The sequence below is a fragment of the Alosa sapidissima genome, chromosome 2 (genome assembly GCF_018492685.1).
Source record: "Alosa sapidissima isolate fAloSap1 chromosome 2, fAloSap1.pri, whole genome shotgun sequence".
Lineage (NCBI taxonomy): Eukaryota > Metazoa > Chordata > Actinopteri > Clupeiformes > Clupeidae > Alosa > Alosa sapidissima.
In genome coordinates, this window is record NC_055958.1 from 11,255,866 (window position 1) to 11,277,176 (window position 21,311).

The 21,311-nt window shown below is 46.9% G+C and overlaps 1 protein-coding gene across 35 annotated transcripts in view; it reads right to left on the minus strand.

The window, feature by feature from the left end:
• Nucleotides 1-21,311, minus strand: part of clasp1a (cytoplasmic linker associated protein 1a) — a 127,215-nt gene that overhangs the window by 64,323 nt on the left and 41,581 nt on the right. For 34 of the 35 annotated variants that reach the window (XM_042069736.1, XM_042069701.1, XM_042069746.1 and 31 more), the window contains exon 7: nt 16,701-16,771. In XM_042069736.1, the coding sequence (XP_041925670.1) occupies nt 16,701-16,771 (71 nt within the window). Of the gene's footprint in view, nt 1-8,300; nt 8,464-16,700; nt 16,772-21,311 lie in introns of those variants that run through there. The other variant, XM_042069936.1, reaches the window with a different exon arrangement.

A 21,311-nucleotide genomic window follows, 5' to 3' on the forward strand; every position in this document is an offset into this window, starting at 1 on the left:
TGCAATAAACATCACTGATTTATCCAGCTCTCATTTATTTCATTTCATATCAATTCGCTCAACAACACGGCTTTCCATCATCTTGACACCGAGGCCCATGTGTTTTTATCAGTCCGTATGGTCACAGATGCCTTTTTGTATCAGTCAGCATCTACACAAGCACAGAAAGTGTTATTTTCTTTATCATTTCATACAGCTTTCCAGACACCCAGACGTCTTGGCTTTTCCATCATCTCACACAGTTGTCGTTTTGCAGTGCACCAAGCAGGAAATGACCTCATGTACCTCTATGGGTGTCTTTTAATGAGTGGGCCCCAGTGTTGTGTTTTGGCAGAAGGAGCAGGGTTTGTGGCTCCAGGGAGATGATCACCCCCCTTTGATTGCTTTTGTCGGGGAAGAGAGAAAGTGCAGGCTGGCACTGAGGCTGCAGCTAGCACAGCGCTGGCTAATTAAGACCTCCCCATTACAACACTTCATCACTCAGGGATGGAGAGGAGGAGGAGGAGTGGAGAGGAGGAGATGAGGAGGAGGGGTAGGAAAGGAGAGGGAGGGGAGGGGGGGGAAAGATGAGAGAGAGAGAGAAGGAGAGAGGAGGGATAGTAGGGGAAGAGAGGAAAAGAAAGATGAAGAGAGAAGGAGAGAGGAGGGTGAGAGGGGAGGAGAGAAAGAAAGAACTGGAACTGAACATGAAGACAAGATGCACAGAGAAGGAGAGAGAGAGATAGTGAGAGAGAGAGAGAAGAGAGAGATGAGAAGCAGGGATGAGATGAGAAGCAGGCGAGGCTGCTAAAGATGAGGATGAGGATGAGGATGGGGATGTGGAGAGGAGTGGACAGGAGGCAGATGGAGCTCAGCATCAAACCCCCGCTCACACGCCGAGACAAACGAGAGATCACACACCAAACGCATCAGAGCATAGAGAGAGAGAGAAAGAGAGGGAGAGAGAGAGAGAGGAGAAAGAACATAGGGAGATGGAGAGCAAGATATATGGTGGAGTGTTTCATGTTCTAGTGAGCTGATAGGAGAGGGTTTCTTAGAGAGAAACTGACTGAAATTCTGAGTAGTGTGTAAATATTGCAGAAACTTTGTGTGTGTGTGTGTGTGTGTGCGCGCGCATGTGTCTATGGAGTAAGACATTAAATATATGAAATAAAAAAGATAGGAGACACTTTACAAGTGTGAAAAGATGTGCCTACTGATCAGTGTATTCCTACCTACAGTACCTCCTGGTTAACATGCTAAGCACACGCCCACCCTAAACCCCAGCTGTTCTCTCTGCACCTCCTCCTGTCTGAGACTTGTGATGAAGTTTGTATCCAGGAGAAGAGATAAAGCCAGTGAAAACACACACAACATCAGATAAGTCACCCTGCTGTGAGAAAACAGCGTTCTGGACACTCCCTATAGACCAAAACCTATTTACGTCAGACGTGCGGTGGTCTCCCAAAGTAGGCCACTGCAGGGTCCAGAACCTTCCGGAACTAGCGCTAACGTTCCACAGCCATCAGCCCCCAGAGCTGTGCTAATTAGGCTCCAAAGGTCTGGAATGGGTTTAGCGCCAAATTATTAGAGGAACAGCTCAACTACAGCAGACCAAGAGGGAGAAACTTGGACAATGAATAAATCAACTATGAGAAAGTCAGAATTACAGAGACAGAGAACAAATGTGTGTGTGTGTGTGTGTGTGTGTGTGTGTGTGTGTGTGTGTGTGTTTCTACTCTAAAGGAGCCCCAGTTAGGATGAGGTTGATAGCTGCTGTGGGTCAAGCTGATAAATGTGGTGTCTTTACTGGTGACCCAGATTACAGATGACACTGAACTACATCTGGACCAGATATGGCCCAAGTCTGGCATGGATCCGGTTTGTGTCTGGTCCAGATATGGCCCAAGTCTGGCGTGGATCCGGTTTGTGTCTGGTCCAGATATGGCCCAAATCTGGCATGGATCCGGTTTGTGTCTGGTCCAGAATCAGATCACTTCATCAGAGCGTCCAGTGGAACCGTTTCAGACGAGGGCCAGGAAGACAGTAAATTAGCAGGCTGTAAAACACAGATAGTCCCCCCCATTCTCTCATTGTCTCACTCTCACACACTCTCACACACACACACACACACACACACACACACACACACACACACACACACACACACACACACAAACACACACACACACGTCTGGAGGAAAGCATGTGTAACCCTATACATCCATCTGCGATGGCCGTGTGCCAGTACTACAGGAGGTGACTGGCTGCCTGGGTGCTGGTTGCTCCACCCAGGGGCCCAGGGCAGCGACACCCCCTCTCCCCGCTCACCAGCAGCTGTCCTGGGCTAAGTGGCTGCTGTCAGCACCCCTGACGGCTCCAGCCCTGGCTCTCCCGTGAGGGGGGATAATGGTTACCAACGCCTCGCCGGGGTTATTAATACCTGCAGCTGCTGTCACTGAGGTGTCCTCCTGCCATAATGTTTACACGCCATTAAAACTAAGTAGTACTCCTACAGCACTGAAGTGTGTGTGTCTGTGTGCGTGTGTGCGTGTGTGTGTGCGCGCATGTGTGTGTGTGTGTGTGCGTGCATGTGAGAGACAGAAAGTTGGCTAATATTCCTGCAGCACTGCAATATGTGTGTGTGTGCGTGTGTGTGCGTGTCTGTTTGTGCTTGTGCGTGTGCGTGTGCGTGTGCGTGTGCGTGTGTGTGTGTGTCAGACCAAAAGAGTAGGGTTTCTTGTTGCATGTAAACGGTTAATTAACAGCATGAGATAGGCTTGAGAGGGCTGCAAATAGGCCTTAATGAAGAAGCACTGTAGGAAGTGGGGCAGCCAGCGACGGCGCTGTGCTAAACAGGGATTTCCATCTCTCCTCTACAGCTCTGAACCCCTGACACAGGCATGCAGGAGCTGGCCATTATGTAATGGCTGTTATGAAATGTTTAATGCTCGATTTAGACTGACCTCATGGCACATGCCTGTAATAATTATGGAGGCCGCAGCCACAAGGGGTGAGAATCATCAAAACTGGCAGAAATCAGCAGATTTGGGTCCTGAAATGCTTACCAAGGGGGCTGGTTATATTTGCAAAGCCTATTCAAAATTAAAACTGAATATGCTGGTAATACTCATAGACTTTAATTATGACAGATGCTTGACAGTTTTATCAGAATGCAACTCCAGGTGACATCAACAGAAATAGGAGCCTGTCACAGCCTCTAAGGACTGGTTTACTCAACCCATGGAGAAATTAGACTCAAAGTAGCGTCTGGGTAGAGAGGGGTCATATCAGAAGCTAGGTCTCAAGGCTGAAGACAGGACTGATTGAGGAGCTCAGCAATGAGGCCTACAACGAGAGAGCACATTTAGACAGCACTCCATGCTATAGCACTCCAGACGGGGAGGGGGGGCTGAGGAAGAGAGGGTGTAACAGGAGCCCTGTCTGTACCCTTCAAATCTGAGATAGAGAGAGAGAGAGAGAGAGAGAGAGAGAGAGAGAGAATGATGGGAGGAATGAGACCAGGAGTGAACAGAGACAAAAAGAGGGACAGCAAGTGGAGAGAAAGAGAGGAAGTGTAAATCCATCACAGCGAAAGCCTTGGGAGAACAGAGGAACGAAATAGACTATGAAACCTGGAGAATGCTAGAGAGGGTGAGAGAAGCATCACATCAGAGAGAGAAAGAGAGGGAGATGAATAGCAGAGAGAGAGAGAGGAAGGGAAAGCCCCAGAACCGAGAGCAAGGTGCGGCTAATCCTTGTGTCTAGAGATGCACCGATATGGAATTTTAGGGCCGATAACGATAACCGATATTTATTGGTTTGTTGTGGCCGATACCGATACGATAACCGATAAAATTACTCTTGAAAATAAATTGTGAAAAGTGATTTGGGGAAAGCATTTAATAAGCATAATTTTATTGCAGTAATTGTACCTACCACCAAATGATGGACAGAACTCATAATAGTCCTCAATAGTACAGCAGTCAACATAACAGTAGCCTAGCCCTACAGTATGTGTGGCTCCTTTAAGTGAACCTGACGTCAGTGAATTGCGAGTGAGTGGCTAGAGAGTATGAATCGTTTTCATTTAGGACTAAACACTCATAAAAGGCTCAGCTAGGAATAAGCTACAGTATAGCGACCAAATCAGAGTTTGTGAGGGAAACTTTAGTTTAGTTTCAACTGCGGGTAACTGAATAAAGCTGCAACTCCTCAGACTGTATCTTATGTCCGTCTACTCTGTTGCGCACAACCTGCTGCAGCAGAAATGAAAGGGGTTAGCCCCGAAGGTTTTAATAACTTATTATGATGAACTGAAGCAGGAATGGTTAGCATATTTCTAGGTAATAATACAAAACCCAAGCTAAAGTAATGCAAATATAATACTAAAACACAACTTAGAACTAGGCCTACTTATGTACTCGTTCCACTAACGAGTTTGTTTATTTGTTTCCCCGACCAGCGCGGTAAAGTGCAAACACATCAGCACAAGACAACTCTAGATAGGGCTGAGCTCCGCTCTGGTAAGGTTAAATGGCGGATCATTCACGAGAGGATTTTGAGATGCACAGATTCCCAAATGAACGCATATCCACAGATTTTGTTACAGTGGTGAAATACATTCACACCGCTGACATTATATTGAGAAAAAGTATAGCCAACCAAGCTCAAGTAGCTCAGTGTAGCCAGACGGACCTTACGTAGGCCTAAATTAGGACTTTAAAAAATATCGGCGCAATTTATCGGCCAGAATTCTGTTATCGGACCGATAATAATATTTTCATTTTTTCACTTATCGGCCAATAATATATCGGCCGCCGATATATCGTGCATCCCTACTTGTGTCGTGTGCCCTGCCCGTCTCTCCCTGCTGCGGGATGCACCACTGACAAAGCCCCTCTTGACTCCTGGTGCCCAGCGAGGATAGAGGGAGAGAAAGAGAGAACAGGAGAGAGAGAGAGAGAAAGAGACAGCCCGGAGGAGGCGTATGTGGGGGACAGAGAGAGAGAGAGAGAGGTCGAGATCCAGCCATCAGATAATCCTCCCCACAATGCACCAGTGCTGTGAGGCACTGATATCTCTGATAAGACACTGAGAACAGGCCACAAGGGGGTGGGGACGAGGCTCTGGACACGAGGCGCTGGGCTCTGGAGGTCTTGGGGAGCTAGCGGGGCTTTTTCACCTCAGAGAGACAAGTCAGGATAAGCAAGACACAATCCACTCCAGGCGGATGCCGAGAGAGTCAGGAATTATACAGAGATACACAGACAGACACACACACACAAACACACACACATACATGCATACAGCAAAGAGGTGTCTGAAAATAGGCACAGTAGTGCAGCTTGAGCAGGTTTCTTCTTAGTAAGCAGAAGGAGGCTAAATTAAACCTGAGGTGAAGACACATACAGAGACCAGAGCACGAAGGAGTGCAGCAGAGAGGAGGTGAGAGGAGGAGAGAAGAGGGGGAGGAGGAGAGGAAAAGGAGAGGGGGAAGGTATGGAGAAGAGAGGAGAGGACGAAAGGAGGAGGAGAGGGGGGGAGAAGAGAGGAGAGGAGAGAGGGAGGAGAGGAGAGGAGAGGGGGAGAAGAGAGGAGAGGAGAGAGGGAGGAGAGAAGAGGAGAGAGGAGAGGGGAGAGGAGGAGAGAAGAGAAGAGAAGAGAAGAGAAGAGAAGAGAAGGGGAGGGGAGAGGAGAGGGGAGGAGAGGAGAGGAGAGGAGAGAGGGAGGAGAGGAGAGGAGAGGAGAGAGGGAGGAGAGGAGAGGAGAGGAGAGGAGAGGGGGAGAAGAGAGGAGAGGAGAGAGGGAGGAGAGAAGAGGAGAGAGGAGAGGGGAGAGGAGGAGAGAAGAGAAGAGAAGAGAAGAGAAGAGAAGAGAAGAGAAGGGGAGGGGAGAGGAGAGGAGAGGAGAGGAGAGGGAGGAGGTTACAGGAGATGAGAGGGGAAGAGTGTGTCAGGCTCGTGTGCGTTCCCCTGCTGTCAGCACTAACCCTCACAGCTGAACTGACCTGTTTACATAACAGAAGCGGTGGACATGCACACCGCTGAGTTACACGCCCACACCCACACGCACACACACCCACACATACATGCAACCCATGCGGTTGTACACAAACAGTACAGTTGCATCTAAGTTGCATCTAATTGGCTAGAAACAAATATCAACACACAGATAAACAAACCCACAATCTGAACACACACACACACACACACACACACACACACACACACACAGAGACCTGGCACAGACCTGTACACAGATGAAATGTAGAGCCCCATTTGGAAAGGCAATGTGATTAAAGCTTATTTTGCCTTCAGTTCCCTTTTCTTCTGCAGCACAAAGCCTCAAAGCAGACACACACACACACACACACACACACACACAAACACAAACACACACGCAAACAAAAACACAAACGCAAACACAAACACCCACACACACACACACCCACACACCCACACACACACCCCTGATTATGCAGCAGACTAGACCTTTTCTCTGCAAAGCGAGCATCCCACCAGCGAACCTCTCTCCAGATTTAACACCTCCGTCACAGCTCTTGCAGCAGGCTTCTTCTGACTGCACTGAGCACGCGCCCAGCTGCGCACACACACATGTATACACGTGCAGACATACACCACACGCACATACACTCACAATGATCCCAAACTGCCACAGACACACTCAGAATACTCTCCACACACACACACTTTCAACACCCCGGCTAGTTGTGGACATACATTCACACACGTGTGTGTGTGTGTGTGAAAGTGTGAGAGAGAGAATGTGTGTAAAATAGAGAGTGTGCAAAACAGAAGAGAGACACTAGACTGCTGCAGCAAATGGAGACATACAACACAACAAATAAAATCTCTCACACACTGAAGTGAAGATCTTGGTGAGGGGACCCAGTGAAACTCACAGAGCCCCTCTGACTGTCTGAGCCAGCGAGGCTGATCCGAAGGCAGCCGAACTCAACGGAACTGGGAAGAACTCTTTCAGCATTCTTAGAGTCCGGGCACCCCGGCGACAGTCACCAAGACGAGAGACAATGGGGCCGACTAAGGGGCTCTGTTTCAATGGCAACCACAACAAAAACAGCTGATCTGTGCTCCCTACACAAAAACCAAAGCTGAATCGCAGGGAATCATGGGAAATCATGATTTTGTGTCTTTTTTGGGCTTTATTTAACATGGGAATTCTCACAGGACAATATGAATGAAATCGGTGACAGACAAACAAGCGAGAGAGAAGGCCGAGAGAACAACATCTAACAAACAGGGACGCCCAAAACAACCACTAAAACCAGCTCTATCTGAAACCTTTAACATAAATCAATGACACACTTTGAACTTGTGAACCTTGATTTCGTTTGGAGTTTTGTTTCATGGAAATTATTAAACACCACAGAGGGGGGACGTATAGAGAAATGATTTCACCGAACACATTCATTAATCAGACAAAACAAACCCAAACCGAGACAAAGCTCTGACACAATCCTAAACGCCATTCCTCTCCAAACCAAAACAAACCAAGCAAAACAGGTCACAGGCACTGAAAAGAATCAAGTACCGTACAGTGGGCTGACAAAAGAGGACTAAGTCTTTAATTTCACACAACTTAATCATGAGAATCGGGACCAAGGCACCTGCACTTTCTATGGGTGTGCTCTACTTGCTGTGTATAATGCCTGCGCCATTTCAGCTTGGTCTTCCATAAGGACAAGGCGGCGGTATGTGGTTCAGTGACAAACCTGGGTTAGTTAACTCAGAGTGGGTGGTAAACCTCCTAATAGAGGAGCTGTATGGCTTCATTCTCCTAACAAAACAATGCCATAGGGCTCTTGTTGTAGGAGGTTTACCACTTACTCGGAGTTAACTTACCCAGGTTTGTCTCTAAACCACATACTTGGAATACCCCCTGGTTAGCAAAGCATGTTGTTGTTGTTGTTGTTGTTGCAGCAGCAGATCAGCAGCAGCTCCCCAAAGCAGCTCCCTCTCCTCTGAGCCCATCTGACGGCGTTCTCACAGACGGCCCCAAACACGGTCAAACAAGAACATCATCCTATTACTTCAGCAGAGGTGCAGAGGCTGACCACCACCACCCTCACACACACACCTCCTCCAAAAAAATATTTAGTTATCTGGTTAACATGATTTCTGTACTGTCAACACTACTCCCTCTATCCACACACACACACACACACACGCTCACGCCACCATTCAGGGGAAGTATGACCAGCCAAAACCATACCCCCCACGGTTGTCTCTATCATTCGTCCTTCACATGGCAGAAGGGCATTCTGTTCCCTTGCTTACCTTCGCCTGTTGTCATAGCGCAATCGCTCCGTTCACTCTCTCTCTCTCTCTATCTTGTTCTTTCGTTCACGAAGCAGCTAGTGAGGCGAGCCAGCACAACAGAGAGGGAGCATGTGCAGGGGGAGCCTCTCTCTCGCACACCGCTTCTCTCTCTCTCTCTCTCTTTCTCTCCCACCATTTCTCTCTCTGTCTCTCTCTCTCTCTCCCTCACTCTGTCGGTCTCTCTGTTCCTATCTCTCTCTCTCTCGAGCTTTCTCTCAGCACTCCTCCCCTCCCTCCCTCCCTTCCTCTTTCCTTCCTCCTGCTCTAGTCTTGTGACTGCACCAGAGTTGACAGCCTGTGGACGCGCGCACACACACACACACACACACACACACACACACACACACACACACACTGTCCCTCCTGGCATGTGCTTCGTGTTTACAACATCCCCGCGTTCAAACGAGAACACCTCTCACCTCCGCAAGCAGTTCTCACCTATCACTCAATCAGGAATATCACAGAGCACAAAAACATTACATCAACATCTCGTCATCCAAAATGGTAACAACACACAACAACAAATCAAACGACGGACGACTGCAGGTAAGTCCAGCCAGGTGAGTACAGTGTACACACATCTCAGCTTTAGTTTGGACTTTATCTTTACGTCATACCAAAGATTATTGGAGTTCTGACCAAACCCCTGACAAACCCCTTTCCCTTTGCCGTCACATTATTGCCATGTAGGACTAGAAACCATGACACAGCTACGGAAAGCTAGAGGGATCAAGACAAAGATGATAAGATGACAAAACAGGTTGCTGGAGACAATATGTGATGTGATCTGATCTTAGTCCAGGCTTGGGTGACTGGCTGTGTGTGTTATGATTTGCGGGCTCCTTTTTCAGGTGTGTGTAAAAACATCAAGGTAAGGAGAGGCAAACGAAGCTCTGGTCACACTCAGAGATTCAGAGAGACACACGTGCACATACACACATGTGATCAGAACTGGAGACCAGGGGATTAACCATGCAGTGTGTGTGTGTGTGTGTGTGTGTGTGTGTGTGTGCGCTGCCGCATTTTGTGTTTCTTTCTTGTCATTTTTCTGCACCACAAAGCCGCTAAATCAAATGACAGCCACTGGCAGCACTGGTGGCAACTGTGCCAGACAAAGAGCTCCCAATCCAACCGTGCCCACACACACACACACACACACACACACACACACAGAGAGAGAAAGACAGATACACACACAAACACACACACACACACAAAGACTACACAGAGAGAGAGAGAGAGAGAGAGAGAGAGAGAGAGAGAGAGAGAGAGGGCATGGCTCCGCACTGATACCACACACACACCCACACACACATGTACACACACACAAATACACTCACACACCCACACACACACACACACAAACACATCTGGGTTTTCCAGCTCCAAATGTCTTCATGTCCTTCCCCGTTCTGAGCCTAAGGATGCAGCTGTGAGAGTGGGCATAGCGATGACAGGTCATTCCCTGACCTCAGAACTCTTCTGGAAAGCTAGTGGTGTGTGTGTGTCTGTGTGTGTGTGTGTGTGTGTGTGTGTGTGCGTGTGTGTGTGTGTGACCTGCATCAAGTGTGTTGGAAAGTCTCTTGTGTAATAATGTGCCAGTATCTCTGAGAATAATATTTGCTGACAAGTAGTCTCTCCTCATGACCGCTAAACACAAGCTTTAGGCCCATTTAGCCACAACTGTTTGGACAGTCTCACACTAGTGCAATCATGATGATAAGCGATCACAGCCATAACCCCAATCAGCTCCGTGTGTCCCCCAAACTATGTGGGGGTTTGCAACACCTGAACAGGAAGCCAAACAGCCAATGCTACAGCAGGCGCTTCACTTAGGATCACATCAGCCAGCGGCAAGCGGCAGCCTAAAACGTAACGCAACGCTCAGACCATAATAAGTTTTATCTCGTTCCTAAGCAACACAAGCGGTTTGTCAATTGAATACACTCGCGTTGCGCTTTGAGGGTGAACCAAGTTCAACGCTCAGCTTGTTCAACGCTAGCGTTCCGCTGCCGAACCACAGATAATAATAGGAAACATGCCGCTTGCCGGTGGTCAGTGTGATCCCCACCTTAAGCGTTCCGTTCCCAAAGCATAAAAATTGTTTTAGAAGATGTTTTCTAATGTCCACGCTGCCATCATCCTGCCAGTCCAGGCAGTTCCATAGTGGTCATAGTGGAGCAGAATTGTTGCAGAATTGTTGCCGCATTCCAAGAATGGAATGCCTCAGTTCCGTGCCTGGCGTAGCCTGCCTGAGAGAAACATGTAGTGTGACCAGTGTCCACCCCAGCCCACGTGCAGCTGACCTTCACAGTGCTGAACCAGTTCAGGCCAGATATGTTCAAGACCAGGATCAAGAGTTGGTTAGATAGCTAGAGCCATAGCATATAACCAATAACATATGTTAAGACGCTTTAGCTAAAGCCATATTATTTATTTCAGGAGAAACAGCACATTAGTTCCTGCCACCGCTATGGTTACATAACGCAGATATGCAAGTAGGCGGGTCAGGTTTCCCAGTAAGCAGCCACAGTATTTATTGTGTGCCATTTCAGCAGGGTTAATAACCTGGGAATGACTGCTAAAGAGCGCTCATCAGCTTACATTAACCTCCCTCTAATAAGGATGGTCACCGGGATGGAAACGCATGGCATGTCAGGGAGTTTAATAAGGTCACACTACTTACTCACACACACACAGGCACAGACACACACACACACACTTATTTTCAAACATACATTTATATTCAAACACACACACACACACACACACACAACAAGCCAAGAGAGGAAATCAAGCGAATCTCCCATAATGGCACCAAAAGCTGTCGCCTGGCAACCACTTGCACTTCCCCCTAATGAGAGGTGCTTATTACAATGGGGCGTTCTGTAGTTCCCCACGCTTGTGCCCACGTCGCCACGGTAGCGACAACAGACACACTACTCCGCTTCAAAGATCGGAGCTAGGAGTGCACTCACTCCAGGCAAAGAGAGTGGGAGTGAGAGAGAGAGAGAGAGAGCGAGAGAGAGGGATAGAGAGAGAGAGAGCGAGAGAGAGGGATAGAGAGAGAGAGATGGAGAGCAAACATTGTTCGTCACCATGGTTCGTAATTCAATTCGGTTAGCAGGCCTAATCAATCGAGCGGCAGGGGTTTGATAAATGACTTCACAGCAGATATGAATCATCCGCTCCAAACTCCTACAAATGTCATTTATTAGAGAGAAAGGGAGAGAGAAAGAGAGGGATGAAAAGAAAGAGAGATAAGCTAAAGAGATAAAGAGAACGATTTAAGAGAGAGAATGCAAGAGAGAAAAACACTGAGACAATATGCTCAGAGATAAAGCCGAATTAAAAGATTATTAAAAACTACTTTGAAGAGGGAACGTGGCCAAGGAAGTTATGATGTCCTCCATGCAATGGCAACGCTCTGGACGACACGCAACTGCCCTTGGGCCGTGGTCCAAAACAACCAGAACATCCGTAATCTACGCACGCTTAGTCTCACTAAAACACCGACCTCGTATCTGGACCCTAACAAACTTATCAGAGAGGGGATTTGGATTCGATCATCTGCTCTGGGTAAAATCTCACACACACACACACACACACACACACACACACACACACACACACACGCACGCCAGCACATTCATCTGTCAGACTGAAAGGCATGTCTCAAAGGCCCGCTGCTCTAAGCCAGCGAAGCTGCGTGCAAATATGGCAAGGGGGTGGGGGGATGGACAGGCAACGAGAAAATGAGTGAAGTCAGATGAGTTCACTGTCACTCATATGGATGAGAATCCGAGGAGTCAAATGAGTTCACGGTCACTCATATATGTGAGAATTGGACAAGTCAAATGCTCAATGCCCTTCTTATGTATGGCACTCAGAGAAATCTAGTTTGTTCCACACCAATCATGTGTGAGAATCTGAGGGGTCAAATGATGTCAGTGCCTCTCTTATGTCAATCAGAGTCAAACTGGTTCTGTTAAGTATGGTAATCAGAGTCAAACTGGTTCGGTGGTGTTGCCACTGTTATGTAATTAGTTAAATTCCAGTCATATAAAGTGGGAGTCTGAGGAGACCAATTAGTGCAGTGCCATTCGTATAATACGAACAAAAATAAATGTATTTCAAGTAGACCTATTATAAAATACCCTATTATTGTTTCAATATGCCTCAAATATTAGGTAAGCTACATCAAATCATGACAATATATTCAAACAGTTCAAGTTACACCTGTCCTGACCTGTCACCTCTCCAGGGACCCAAATGTTGAAAAAGTGAACTAATCAATCAATCAAACGCTGCCGCCGACGTCACTGCCAAACTTTGACAAGCGCGATAGCGCAATAGGTTTTAGGAGGGTTTAGGACCGTCAATGCTATATCATATTATACATAAGCCTAACATGTCAAGTAAGTAACTTTTCTATGCTGATTACTGGCAGTTAGCTAGGCCTACTTACTGTTGTTACTACTAGGCTGTAGTTCAGCGTCATTGCTATGGAACAGGGACGTGTTTAAGAGGGAGGGAGAAAGAGAGGCGCTTACTTTAGGTAACATTGGCAACATTTTCGCTAGCATATCAAGATTAAACTTAGACAAGAAAATGTTTCACTTTGCCATTTCACACATGTTAACCTAATATGGCATTAACTAAAAACCATAATAGATTCAAAGCCAACTCTTGACATGTCTCAAATTTGACAGTAGGTTTCAAACACGACTAACTTCTGACGGATGAAAATCAACGTGGTGGTGGTTATGTCGCTAATTTGCGCACTTGCAGACTGCTGTTCATTTCTCCTTTGAGTGGTCAGATACATCATCTGTGAAGCCAAACATTATTATGTTTTGGTATAAATGTAGAGCCTTCCATATTTGCAAGTTAGCCTACCTCAGTCTGTCTCATTTGATCTGGCACTTGCTGTTGGTCTGTCGCGTCACTTGGTAACAATGACAGGTTCGTTCACGTGACGCATGCAACAGCACCTAAGCAGATTTTCTAAAATCGTAAAGTTAACTCCTTAATATCTATGAAAAAATAAAAAGTCAAGTCATTTCAAGTCATTTGTCTCAAGTCTAAGTCAAGTCTCAAGTCATGAATAGCAAGTCCAAGTCAAGTCGAGTCTTTTATACGTGTTGATCAAGCAAGTCTCAAGTCCTAAAAAATGAGACTCGAGTCTGACTCGAGTCAAGTCATGTGACTCGAGTCCCCCATGTCTGATATACATATTAGGTGTTTGGAACAGCCGAATAAAGGTTTGCAGGTATAAGCCTCCTTTAAAGGATTCCAACATTACATTATTACATTACAGAATTACATTATTTTTCTATTCTACTGTTACTATTTACAGGGTCTTCCCATTTTCACTGCACTAGTTGTATTATGTGATATATCTATCTCCTTACCATCCCGTCCCTCCTTATTCAGGTATAAGCCTCCAAATTCTAATCAGTTCTTAGGTCACCAATCTGTTGACCAGTATCAATTTACATAAGCAAAACAAGTCAACAAAAACATCAAAACAAGCCTCTGTAACTCGGTGCAGTGCAGAGCCATTAAAGGGAATATACTCTGACAGAGGAGGCTCTCCCATGCTCTCTGAAGTCTCCAGTGGTCAGTTAGTCAGTCCAGTTTAGTCTGTGCTGTCTGGCTCTCTTTCCTCTCTACATGTCAGGGTCTCTTAAGAGGTCTACACCAGTGATGTCAGGCCTGTTGGGTCTAGACCAGTGTTCTGTGAGACGAGGGTCCTCTGTGCTGACCATAGTGAGGTCTGTATGTGTGTGTGTGTCTGTCTGTCTGTCTGTCTCTCTCCATCCCACTCTCTCCTTCAGGCTTTTTTCTACACCAATAAACTGTATGGCATTCTGTCTGCAGATTCTGAGGGGAAGGATATATGTGTAGTTCAGTATGGAAGACTCTAGAAGCCCCCCCCCCACACACACACAAACATACACACACCCGCTCTCTCCAGGCTGTTTGAGCTGTAGACTTTGTGCTGTCTACACTGAGGGAATGTGACATCTGAGGGCCAGTGCCAGACTGCCTCACTGCAGGGGCATCCAACCAGTGATGAGGCCTGAACCCCCCCCCCCCCCCTCTCTCACACACACTTCTGCAGGGTATCCAACCAGTGATGAGAGCCCTGAGCCACACACACATGGGGGATTTCAGCCAAGAGGCCCCAAACCTGGCCATGAGCTCTCTCTCTCTCTCTCTCTCTCTCTCTCTCTCAAGAGAGGCCAGAGAGAGAAGCATATAGCACGAGCTTAAGGAAGGAAGAGAGGACCTGAGAGGGTGCAGATGCAGCAATGAAAAGAAAAGGGAGACAAGGAAGATCAACCAGAGCAGAGAGGAGGATCAGAGAGAGAGAGGGAGGGAGAGAGAGAGAGAAAGAGAGAAAGAGAGAGAGGGAGGTAGAAAGTGAGAGAGAGAGAGAAAGGGAGATGGAGTGTGGATGCATGAGAATGTCGCTATAGTTGGCCCGAATCTTTCAGAGAGTTTGTGTTGTGAGTGTTTGAGAGAGCAATGCTTCTCTCCCAGGCAACAGATCACAGAGCCTGGCAGACACTCCACACACACACACACACTCAAAACCATGGCCACTCATTGCTTCATCAAAACGCAGCCATGAAACACACACACACACACACACACACACACACACACACACACACACACACACACACACACACACACACACACACACACACACACACACAACACACTCAAACCCATGGCCACACTCATTGATTCATCAAAACGCAGCCATGAAACATTGATACAGCCATTTCTTCTAGAGCAGTGTTACTCATTGCGAGGCTCGCGAACCACATGCGGCTCGTCAAGCTATAATTGGTGGCTCGCATGGTAGCTTTGGTGAGGCCCCAGGTTGATAAAAACAAAAGGTAGGCTCTGATTTAGCCTAATCTACTGTATGACTTCAACGAGGTGATCTTTAGTTTCGTTCTGCTTACAGTAACTCACTGCAACTTGCAACGCCTTTGAATGCAATCCGTTGCCCTGTTTACCGGCAATGCTACAGCGGACTTAAACTGCCACTTCGTGGCGATAAGTTGTAATACATTTCACGCAGCTGCTTGAATCACGGAAAGCGCGAATGAAGTGGCCACTTCTAAATGGGACCCACTGTATGTGGTAACACAGCCAATACATTTTTTCAAATGTGCATCATAAACATACAATACTGCACTACAAAAACGCAAACATCTGAATTATACTTCTCCCTTCACCCAAATAATGAAGGTGAAGGGAAGTTCTTAAGCCTTAATGGTGCTTCCTAAAGGGGGTATTGTGGCATTGTTTACAAAACTTAACCGCAGCGCACGTTTGCAGGCAGGCGACGTTAGTTCCGCTAGCGAAACACAAAATGGACCGGTTTTTAATAATTTTTTTTTAAAAAGGGACAGAAACGAGCTCAAAAACCAGACGGACAGACACAGTGTTGTAACGAATAGTGGAGTGGATGAGGGAAATGAGTCTGAGGAAGCAGCAAACAAAAATCAGCACGAAGACACCGGGGAGGGGACGAGCAGACAAACGGCAGGTGTAATGTTACCCAGTATTGGCTGTGTTTTCTTTTCTGTGGGATGTCCAATTTATATGTAGAAATGCACATTTGCAAAGGTGACTTAGTATGTTGTCGTAAAAGTGGCTCTCCTTTTGATTTTGCACTGCCAATGTGGCTCTTGTGAAAAAAATAGTGAGGATCACTGTTCTAGAGCAATACAACGTGCACAGGCTGGAAGAAAAGAGGCACTGTATGAGAAAGAGAGAGAGAGAGAAAGAGAGAGAGAGTGGGAGAGAGACATATAAAAGAAACAGAGAGACATAAGAAAGAAAAAGAGGAAGAGGGTGCATGTTTGTACAGTAAGGAGCTCCACAGGTGCAGTCAGGGGCCGTTAGGGCTCATGGAGGGCCAGCCTCCCACCTCTCTACGGCAAGAGAACTGGGACAGAAAACACGCAGCTCCACACTCTCGACTCTAAGAGCAGCACACTATGGACATGACCAATGTCTCACTCATCTGATCGCCTCAGACATGAGCAGCTGAGGGAGTACTGAGCACTCATTTGAACATGAACATTACTTAACAAGTAAGCGTCGAGCGCCAACACAATAAATCAGTTGAGAGACTGGAAGTCCCAGCTTGCTCCGTGGCTGGCTAATACAAAGCTGCGCACAACACCCTGCACAACACTCTGTCAGTTCTTCCAATTTCCGCTCAATGACTCAATCGATATTTTGGCCCACTCATCAGCCGCTCGGCATGGCAATGACAGCACAGCGTGCGTGTGTGATTTCCGGGAGCACGTGGTTGACCTCACTCACCTGAGCTGGACGACGGAATCATGTTCCCCGATCGCTGCACTTCATCAAACCTGCTGAAGATTACATTCAACCTGGAGAGAGAAAAGGAGAAGGAGAGAGAGGGGGGGTAGAGAGAGAGAGAGAGAGAGAGAGAGAGAGAGAGAGAGAGAGAGAGAGAGAGAAAGAAAAAAGGAGATTGATCAGTGCCCTGTGTAGGATGATGAATGAGGGATCTTGATGGCACAATTGATTTTTTTCCTCTAAAAACCCCAAAAAGCAAAGCAAGAGAGAGCAAAGCATGGGGCTCTAGAGGAACTCCTGCAACGCCTGCTCCCTGTGTGGCCCACATAGCTACACAGCCTACAGCTGACCTCTACAGTAAAGAAAGAAAGAAAGAAAGAAAGACATATTTCTGTGGGAAAGGGGGATAAATGAGACAGGGACGGGGGCAGTCTGACTTTCTTCTGTCCCTTCTTCTACTTCCTCTTAATCCTCCTCTTTCTAGCCAGATTTATAAGCATCAATTTCCTGGCTGCACACTGCTGCAGTTGTCCCAGACACATCCTGTAGAGCTCAACACGCACACACACACACACACACACACACACACACACACACACACACACACAACCCATATGTGGAGAGGACCTGTAGAGCCCAGCGCTGCACCCATGTGTCGAGAGGATGGGAGACAGACCACAGAGAGGCATGAATGAGAGGGAACACACACACATACACACGTACACACACACGTACACGTACACACACACACACACACACACACACACACACACACACACACACACACACACACACACACACACACACAGGTGCGCACACACACAGAGACACAGACAGACAGACACACACACAGACACACACACAAACACACACAGAGACACAGACACACACACATACACACACACATTCGGTATTGTAGTAGGCTGAATATATTCTTGAGTTACTGCTGCATTGTGATCATATGGGAGAAACAGAATGCAGAAATAATTACATAATAGAGCAATGAATGAATCAACTTCTGACACAATCATTCAGGTGTAACCTATCCATCAAATCAAATTTATAAAACCAGATCATCAATGACACATACACGCCAAAACACACACACACGCACACACACACACACACACACACAGACACACACAGACACACACACCAGGCTCCACAGCCTCTGTATAGCAATCTCAGTGACACCAATAAACCCCCGTAGCCTCTCGATCATGCCAACGTGACACAGACACAAACACACACATATGCGCACGCACACACACACACAGCCAACCAATCGATGGGAAACAGCAGTGATGTGGCTCACGCTGCCGTATGCATTCCCCCGATAATGATACAGAGAGACAGAGACACAGAGAGAGAGAGGGGGGGGGAGAAAGAGAGAGAGAGAAGGAGCAAACAGGAAGGAGAGAAGGAAGAAGGGAAACAACAGCAGAAAGACACGACTGGGGAGGAGAATGACAGCAGGAGCAGCAGAGAAAGGAGAGAGAGAGAGAGGAGAAAAGAGGAGAGTGAGCAAGAGAGAGAAAGGAGAGAGAGAGAGGAGAAAAGAGGAGGAGAGTGAGCAAGAGAGAGAAAGGAGAGAGAGAGAGGAGAAAAGAGGAGGAGAGTGAGCAAGAGAGAGAAAGGAGACAGAGAGAGAGGAGAAAAGAGGAGAGTGAGCAAGAGAGAGAAAGGAGACAGAGAGAGAGAGGAGAAAAGAGCGCGAGAGCGAATCCCCCCGGTGTGTCTCGTGAGTGTGCCATGTGGGTGGAGAGGCTGATCTGAGACGCGGTGTAGTATCTTGAGTGGTGTGACAGCTGTGGCAGAGTCGTGCACTTCCCCACGGCACCGTATCATGGAGCTGCGCTGATGAGCCAGCACTGCTGCACTGGCACCAGTCCCTCTGCTCTGCTCTGCTCTGCTCTGCTCCCTGATGGCCCAGGGCTGTTTCGGAGCACCTTTACCCTGATTGTTCTTATACGCAGGCTAAGAAATTCGTAGTGCCTCACCTTTACACGATTCGATAGCTGATTTCCTGCAGTCTTCCTCAGACGAGTCACATGACTGTTCAGCTACAGTGGGTACTGGTTAAAAATGGACAGTTCATTCACGAAAAACGTGATTCACGCAGCTGTGTGAAATGTAAGTACAACTGCAGCCGCTTGGGGGCAGCATAAGGTTTAAATCAACTTAATTAAATTAGCTACACTCAATTCCATTTAATTCTATTCTAGTAGTGTAACTTTGCACTGGGTCTACATCCAATGAGGCCTTCAGTGCAGCACTGTCCTCGGTCCTGGTCTACTATGGCCCTGCTGTGGCCCATCTGGAATCACTGAGCCACTGCAGGGCTGGGCTCTCTTCACGTATAACAACAACAACAATTTGGCTTTTCTCGACACTCAAAGCGCTTCACTGTGACAGGGGAACCTCACTAACCACCAGCAATGTGTAGCACCCACCTGGGTGATGCGTGGCAGCCATTATGCGCCAGAACGCTCACCACACACCAACTTGAGGTGGAGAGTTAGGGAGTGAATGAGCCAATTACAACTGAGGGATCCACAGTGCCAGCAGTCATTTCCAGCAGCACATGGAATCATCAGCCATTCTGAGTCAATATGTGGAATGCCCCAAAATGTGGAACAACCAAACCTCAGCTTTTTTGTGTTCTAACTCTGCCTTCTGCCTTCAAATGGTCACTGTTATTCACTACAGGGTTCTCACTCTAAGTCAAAAGTAAAATTCCATGACTTTTCCCTGACAAAAAAAATAAAATACTATATAATGAATGATACAATATACTGACCAAAGATTTCAGAGCAAGAAACTTGGAGAGTTTCTTACTTGGAGAGCAGGAGATGAATAAATGGGCATTAACTAAACAAAGTGGGGCTAACAACAACTACTCAAGCAAGCAATAAAGCTAATACGATATGCACCAATTCTGCATGGGCATAGTAATATATTAATGTATTTTGGCAAGTACATTTTTAATTTAACATATTAAAATTCCCTGATATTTCATGACTTTGACCCAAAAATTATACAATTCCCTGACTTTCCATGCCTGGAATAGACTTTCCAAAATGTCATGGTATTCCAGAAATTCCATGATCCATGGGAACCCCGCAATTAACATTCAGCTTTCTCCTTCTCAGTTCCTCCTAAAATGTCTCATCTCCATCTCCCAAAATCTCTCTTCTCCCAAAATCTCCCCATTTCTACGCTCCCTGCCTTAGTTCTCACTCCACACTGCATTTGTAACACGCTCCATGGTCACGTTGTAAGCGCTTCACCAAGCACAGATAGACGATTAGACATGCGGGAAGAACGATCAGGGAAATGTCACATTGATTTCCAATCTCAGAGCTACCTTCAAACCGAGAGGACTTGTAAATAAATCATTACACAATCGAGAATTACTTATTCAGAATCATTTAGTCAGACTGAATCCGAGGATAAAAAATTCATCAAGCTTCACTTTGCCGAGTCCACACAGAGATCACAGCACCTGTCTAGGAGGACAATGTCCCCATAGGGACGAGAACGGCCTCCAGAACACCTAAATTATGATATCAATGTGAGTGGTGGCTAAAGCTGCGCACAGCTAGATCCCACAACGGCCCTTACAAAAAGTAACCATGGATTAACCATAACCACTGTTTTTTTGGGAAACCATGACAACCTCGTCAGTGCAGTAGGTACTGCGTCAGTCTCATAATCTGAAAGTTGTGAGTTCAATCCTCACACAGGGCACGATGCTTTTTTTTATCAACTGTAGTGAAATACCATGGTTATCATGGTTACCCAATGGTTAATCCATGGTTAAGGGAGCACCCACGGTCACTGAGGGTTGGCTGGTGGCATTACAACGAACCGTAAATGAGACAATACCTGGGTTCAGAGAAGGATGATGTGAGTGAATTTTATAGAGGACTGTGTTTCCTGGATATCGGTCCATGCATATTAAAAGAGCTTCCTGGATTCCTGTTTATCTAGTCACAGCTCTGTCCGCATCTTTCTTTCTCTGTGTTTTCTTTTTGTGTTGTTTCCCGAAACGGGCTCTCTTCTCTCTCTCGCGGAGGCTTTGAAAATGATTAGTGCAGTCGTCTTGACAGTCGTTTGAGTGCCTCAACCCACACTAGTCTCGCTCCGACGGCAACGCGTCCTTGATGTGTGCAGTGGCTTTGTTTGGACACCGCCTTCGACAAAACACACGTCACCGACTCTCCCAAGCAGCAAATTCAAGCAGAACATGCAGACACAGACAAGACACACACACACACACACACACACTCTTATTATCAAACACATAGACATACGCTTACACACACAGACATAGACACAGACACTCAGGCACACACACACACACACACACACACTCAAGCCCCAGAGGGAGCATATGGCAGCACAGCTTAGCATTTTAACTTGAGCTGCTTAATCGCCATTTTAATTGTTCAGAAATCTGTGGCGGTAACAGGATCAGGGAGCGAGGGCCCGAGCAGGAGCGTACAGGTGGGAGAGCCCTGCTGAACGGAGACGAGCGAGAGCCTATCTATCTATCTATCTATCTCTCAGCCCTAATCTAATTACCCACGCGCTCTCACCAAAAGGACC